Source organism: Hyalella azteca, unplaced genomic scaffold (genome assembly GCF_000764305.2).
Source record: "Hyalella azteca isolate HAZT.00-mixed unplaced genomic scaffold, Hazt_2.0.2 contig223, whole genome shotgun sequence".
Lineage (NCBI taxonomy): Eukaryota > Metazoa > Arthropoda > Malacostraca > Amphipoda > Hyalellidae > Hyalella > Hyalella azteca.
The window spans coordinates 130,679-137,879 of record NW_025930578.1 but is presented as its reverse complement, the minus strand read 5'-3'; the positions used below and the strand labels follow the sequence as shown (position 1 = coordinate 137,879).

At 33.9% G+C, this 7,201-nt stretch overlaps 1 protein-coding gene across 1 annotated transcript; it reads left to right on the top strand.

The window, feature by feature from the left end:
* Positions 1-332: 332 nt before the first annotated feature.
* On the top strand, positions 333-7,143 carry LOC108675576 (PRADC1-like protein). Its single transcript, XM_018163599.2, has 5 exons — positions 333-541; positions 3,950-4,083; positions 4,570-4,679; positions 5,324-5,485; positions 5,749-7,143. The coding sequence occupies exons 1-5, from the start codon at positions 457-459 to the stop codon at positions 5,873-5,875; spliced, it is 618 nt and encodes a 205-aa protein (XP_018019088.1). The 5' UTR covers positions 333-456; the 3' UTR covers positions 5,876-7,143.
* The last annotated feature ends 58 nt before the right edge of the window (positions 7,144-7,201 follow it).

Below are 7,201 nucleotides of genomic sequence, written 5' to 3'. Positions count from 1 at the left end.
TAATGAGCGCTAACAAATTACAATTTTTTTAATTATATTCGTAGCATTCAAATTGTGATTGATTCATATAGCTTTATCAGTTTTCCATCATTATGATGGAAAATATAAATATATAATGATGAGTTTTTCCATCATTATGACATAAGATTGTTAGAGGATCAAAATCAGCTAAGGGTGGAATATATTTCTAGTCAAGAATCACATCTTACTTACTGCGTGTCAATAAATACTCCACATCATATGAATATTTGAAATATAATTTTTTTATTTTAATATTAGCATACCATTAGCCTAGATTCTATAATAGACGTTCAAATTCCCGTAGGCGCGGATTTCGGAACAAACCTGTCATAACTATGTGTTTTGTGGTGTAAAAATGGTAGGGGCAGGTCTTCCATGGTTTTTCAGATTCAAGGCTGCTTGTCATTTTCCCTGCATCAAGCAATCTAAAAATTAATGATGAAACTCAGTTGGGCATTTATATTTTACTGTACCTGTTTTATGCTTAATGTGCATATTTGTCTTACTTCTACTGATTTATGTAAGTTGCCAGTTGGAACCATTATATTTAAATAATATATGATTTACAAATAAATATTAGGTATGTAATATTTTATCAATATGTTTATTCAACATCTGATCTGAATTCTGGAAAGACAAGTATTTTACTAAAGCACTATATAGGCTATCATGATTGGTAAATTCATGATTGGTAAACGCGGTATATTCCGACACATTAAGGACGCATCAAGAAATAAAAAACTATGAAAAAAACCGTATGCGTTACGTAAGTTCTGTTGCCTTCACATGACTCTCAAAACACTTCACTACGCGTCAGCAACGATGAAACGTCACAAAATGTTGCCATATTTATTAAAAAGCCTTTAGAATGGAAACCTACCAAATCCCTATATTCCGTCACTGTGTGTGCCGCAGGCTGGAATTCTAAGAATGGAAGTTCACTTATAAAAAAGCTTTCCACCCAAGGCCAAGGTGAAAAGCTTTCCTTTGATACAGTGCTCTGCCAGGTGACTGACTATAAATGAAAAGGTCACGCCTGATTGGAAATTTAAGGTAATGATCAGGAGTACTGCATTTCGAAATTCTCACGGAATTACACCGAACCACCATTGCACGGATTTTGTAAGAGATCTTTTGTCGGAATATGCCGCGTTTACCCCAATGCTAAAGCTAATTTTGAAATTTGGTAGAAGCAACCCAATAATCAAGTGAAAAATCCTGTGAATCAGGCCAGTTTTACCTGCTCATATGGCCCTTCCTCAATTTCTTCAGAAATAAATACAAAAAAATTTCCTAAATTTATGTGCAATTTAGAAATATCACCTATGAAAATAACATTATTACATGCCATGGTCAGGAAGATGTGCCAAGTGCGCGGGAATTTATTTCATCATTTTAACAACCTGCGCGGTGCGCCGCATAGTGACAAAGCAGAGAGTTTTTTAGACTCTTCCTCAAGTTCATTTTTGAGTCCTATAAGTATACCAGTAAAGTAAAGTATCTTGGATAGGTACCAGAATTATCATACATAAGAAATCTGTTAAAATCTTGAGTAAATGAGGAAATTAAAAATGAACTGATTCTAAAAAAATCACTGGTTTGCCACTATGGTGCGCCGTACTATGCTGGTAAAAAAATGCGCCGTGCGCTGTACTTTAGAAAGCTAAAATAGTTCTACTATTTTAGTTGACAATATACGCGAGTATATTGACTACGCGAGTCGAACTGACAATAATAAAATGTAAGACATGTCCGGGTTACTTCTGACTCTTCTGCTTGTCCCCCTTGTCGGATACGGAACGTACGGTAATCGTAAACTGCGGCTATTATACATACGAAATGTAAACAGATGGTGTTCAGTGTTGCCATATGATTTTGGAGAAAATTTCTTCTAAAATAAAGTTCTAGATTTCTCATTCACCAAATTTCCGTATCAAGAAAAATCATATATTATTGAAAGATAATTGAAGGCATACTGTACCGGTACTGAGTAATGTGAGTATTACGTCTGTTCCTCCACAAACTGCTCATGCGCGGCAGCGCGACATAGAATTGATGGCCGGGATTGCGCGAACACTTTGTGAAGAGAATCGATTTTCTTACATTGCACCAACTGTGCACAGCAATAGCTTAAAAAAAGTGGAAATGCGCGGGAAAATTCATCAAAAACATACATCATCCTGAGTGTGGATTACATGTAATTTTAGGAGACTTCTGTCTGATTTTCCATATTTGGTGGTAAATGAGACTTTTTTTAGAAAACAATTCATTTTAAATTCCCTGATGCTTTTCTGTAAATTCAAATTGGGCAGACAGCAGAGGCCCAGGCCCCAGGGCATAGTGAGTTAGTGACCACTGACCAACAACAGATTGTTTATTATCAGTTCATTTTTAATTTCCACATCTATTCAAGATTTAAAACAATTTCTTGTGTATAATTGGCTAATGCTGGCAATAAGCCTGCATCAATGATACTTTACTGGTCTGTGTAGAGGACTAAAAAAATGAACAAAAAAGTCTAAAAAGTCACTGCTTTGACACTATTTCCCATGGTGCAGAAAGTGGGTGATTATCTAAAGATCTTTTGCAACACATTAGCAGCAACATTTATGTTTTCATAAAATCTTGCTGACACATATGGATTGAAATTATTGCATTTTAGATATTCCCAAATCTTTGGCAATGCTAACTGCTGAACAAGAGGTACATCAATGGCTGCATCATCTTTAAAATTTCTGGTTCCCAGTTGATCGGATGAGGCTGCAAAGCACAATCCACAATTCTGTAATTTCAGTTGTAATGCAATTGTCTACTGCAATACCTGGAATGTTTAAGATAGGTACACTCAACAAATTTGGTTTTGTAAGAATTTTGATGAAAATTGTTCGCAGTGGAGTGAAGCAGCAACAAATTGAAGACTGTTAGCAATGCAATGATGCAATGGGATGCATCTGTAAGACTGCCGGCAATGCATTTTGGTCTGCAAATGTATAAATAGGCAAGGCATTTACCTAACTCTGCACCTTTGGCAGAGGCCAGCCATCAACCTATATATAATTAATTAATTTAATTTTATTTAATTTATCCCAAAAGTTAATTTATAGCTTATTGGAAAAAAATCTCAAACCAAGAACTTGTATATACTTAGTTTTGCCAATCAATTAATGATCATGCTTAGTTTTTAATTTTATCCTTAGAACTAAGATCATTTTCTTAAATTAAGTATCCATCATACAAACTTAGAATCCATCATACAGACTTGAGCAATTGTGTTACTAAAAATATCACAAGTACCGTATTATTTAGAATTTGTTGCCAGAACTAACTAAATCTTCCACATTTCTTGCTAAAAATTCATGTAAAGAGATAACAAAATATTTGCCTTGGCAAGCTCTTCAAAAGATGTATAAAAATAAATTTTGACATGGATAATCTGGTGAAAAAGTCTAGAAGATTTTAAAATCTTGATATATTTAGTAAGCTTCAAAATGATTTGGCTTCAGCCCAGTCTAGAATATTGGATAGAATTTTATTTACAGGATTTATTCTTTTCATGGGTGATTTTCAAAAAATGCATTCAAAAATACACTGTTTTTCCTAATTTTTTTTCATAAGCTAGAAAAAAGTAGTTGAGGAATGGGTAAAACTGTCCACAAGTATGGGTGTCTCTTTCTCATTTATGAGTGGCTTCTACCTAAGTTTTGTGTCTGCTTCAGCTATCTAGTGGGTTTCACAGGTATTATATTAGTGTGAGAAATATTTGTTGTGTAAAAATCAGTTATTATGGTGGTAGATAGAAATCTAGAAATTACGTATATTACATTTTATGTTTTTCTTTTTAACTTTGCATTTGGGGTGGAGCAGGAGAACTTATATGAATGTTTAAAAGTATTACATAGGCATATCAACAATTTATTATTTTCCACAGTTCCCAATGTTGCTTACAATGAGGCCACCATCTATGACTTCACAGAGGATGATCCTTTTTTTGAAATAGTGTTCCCGAAGTCCCTCCAGTATACCTACAGATTGCGCCAAGCCCAAAACTTTGGAACTGATTTTGTAAGTTGCTGTGCAAGTGTTATTTTGGTTTTGTCAGATTGAATATTTAATAAAAAGTAAAAAGTTGATCTCTTCTATAGTGTTACCAAAAATATGCTATTTTTTTCAGTGAGATGTACTTATCATAAATTTCTTTGTCAAGACTCTAATGCATTCAGATCAAAGATGAGACTTGTATTGTCAAATTTTTATTGGAAATGGATCATGTCTTATTCATCAAGAGGCAATTTTGACCAAATATTTGGATGTATTTATAATGAATAATTTTTCATAATCTTTTGGACAGAATACTACCTACTAGCTGTAGCAAACCATTCTACTACTGGTACTACTTGCGAAAGAACGGGCTGATCAGACATATCTTGGAGGGCCTAAAATGTATCTAGAGACAAATTCTTCATAATGGATTTGATAATAGACAATTCTGAATTGAGTCATGTTTATTATTTATCACCACAGAGATAACATTGTCTTATTTTCTTCCAGTTGTTCCCACAGCGCGGCTTAAGATTGGTTCTGGCAGATCCTGAGGATGGCTGCTCTCGTCTATACAATGGCCCTCAACTGAATGGTGCTGTAGCGCTTGTTATCAGAGGGTATGATACACTGTACTGCAGTAGCTCTTGTTATTATCAGTCACTGTACTGCTGTACGTAGTGCTTGTTATTAGAGGGTATGATGCACAGTCTGCTGTAGCATTTGTTATTATCAGAGTCACTGTACTGCTGTAGCGCTCATTATCAGAGGGTATGATACACTGTAATGCTGTAGCACTTGTTATTGGAGGGTATGATGCATTGTATTGCTGTATTGCTTGTTATCAGAATCACTGTACTGCTGTAGTGCTTGTTATCAGAGCATATGCAACATTCTAATGATGTAGGTATATATCTCGTGTATTTCGTATGAACTCTGTGCAAATTATTGTATGTTATGCAGTATCCAATATTCAAAATATCAGTTAATTAGGATCTTGCAAGGATGAATGGTTGGAACTGAATATAATAATAATTTAATTGATTAAAGTAGGTTAGTTTCAATAATAAGTAATTTTTAAATTCATTTACTTTATGGAGCCATCAAATGTTATATGTGAGCCATTATAAATATAATCATTCCAGGAATATTTTGATCAAAATGTTTTGTATTCTATCTTTTGTATTTGTAATGTATTTTTGTTAATCAATTTGTTTTGTTATATCAACATAATTTGTTTATATTGGTTTATATTTTTTTCCAGATCTTGCTCATTTGTGAGTAAAGCTGTTCAGGTTGAGAAAGCAGGCGCTGTAGCAGTCATTGTTACGGATATGGATGCTGCAACTGATACCTCTTTCATCGAGATGATTGCAGATGGAACTGAAAGGAAACCATCTATTCCAGCTTACTTTTTACTGGGACGGTGGGTTTTCTAATACTCAGTTATCATTGAACATTAAGTAAATTAAAACTGCTATTGTTTGCCTACTGAAATTATAAAATAAATATTTCTGTCTTTACTTGGAATTTCTTTATTGAATGCTATGCTGATAGTTCATCAATCTCTGACAATCTGTGTAATGTTTTATATGAATTTAATGTAAGAGTTTTTTCATTTTCATTCTGTTTTGAATGTCATGTAGAATACATATGTAACAAGTCTACAATGAATCTTATTAATTCTAGGAACGGTGAAATGATTCTGCAAACTCTGCGAACGGAGCATCTCGACGCAGCCATTATTAACATTCCTGTTAATCTCACCAACGTGCAAATCACGAAGCTTAATCAGCCACCGTGGATAGTTTGGTAGTAAAAATTTCTTAGCAATTTTCAATAATTTAGTTGATGAAAAAGGCCATGTGAAGTTATATATTTCTTGACGTTCTATTTTATAAGGAAGTGTATAGTTTGTGGTGAAAATACTTCATCATAAATTGGATTCATATAAACCAATGGCTGCTATGTTTATGATGTATTTATTGATTTATATGTACTAGTCAATGTTGAATGTGCTCATTTTGTATTAAAAACTTTATATCGTTTAGAACCAATATCAACATCTGCAGCTGAGAGTGTTTCATAGAACTCGTCTTCAGTATCGTTACTCTCAGTGTTCACCTCCGGGAATTGATAAGCAGCTATCAACAGAGACTGGCTTTTCTTTTCAAATTTTAGAATTTAACACATGTAGCCGACATGTGGATAACGCATTTAGTAATGCCAAGGTACTTTTTAGGCTAGTTAATGAATTTTTGTTTAGCATAAACTCGTATGCTGTGCTATTAAATTATGTACGAAATAATATCTAAGCATTGTTTATTTCATACGTGACAGGTTGTGAGCGTTTTTGAAGAATATTGATATTTTTGCGTTTTTCTTTATTGAGGTTTTGAATTTTGTTGTAGTTTGTGAGAGGATTGTTGATATAATCTGCATGTTATACTTATACTCGAAGCAATTAAAATTAGATTCGATTTCATATTTCAATTGCAGTGACAGTGCATTTATTGTCTTTCCTGCATAGAGGAACTTGAGAAAAATACTTCGTTTTCTATCATAAAAAATATTTAATTTGACGCGAAGGAAGAAAGTCATACTAAGCTTCCCGTGGCATTTTGCTCTTCACTTTCTGTCAGTTTTGGAGTATGATTAATAACTTTATAACTGATCAATGTCATGCCAATGCCTTTATCCATTATTATTAGTTAACAAAAAGCACTAGCTTCTACCAAGGCAAGATTCTTATTACTGAGCTTGGCGAGACGCGGGAAAAGCAATGCTATATGTTGGTTAGTCTGAAAGCAAATTGACGCCAGGCTTGGGTGCTTACAGCTCAACAAGAGTGCGGTCATGGTTCTTTGGCGAACACGTTCGTCATATTTACTTCACATGCGAATTACCTTCTTCTCAATCTTGAAAGGTTTAAAAAAATTTAAGGTAAGTGATAGTGAAGTTCAGCGTTAATGTCTAGAACCTAGGGAGCACAGCCAAATACAGCGCGTTTACCTCTGAAGTCACAATGAAATGAGAAGCAGAAGAAAGAATGTAACTTCGTGTCAAATAAATTGTTTTTAATCAGAATGGTATTATTTTCAAGTTAACTTATACTACCCCTATGGACCCAGTTATGTAATAA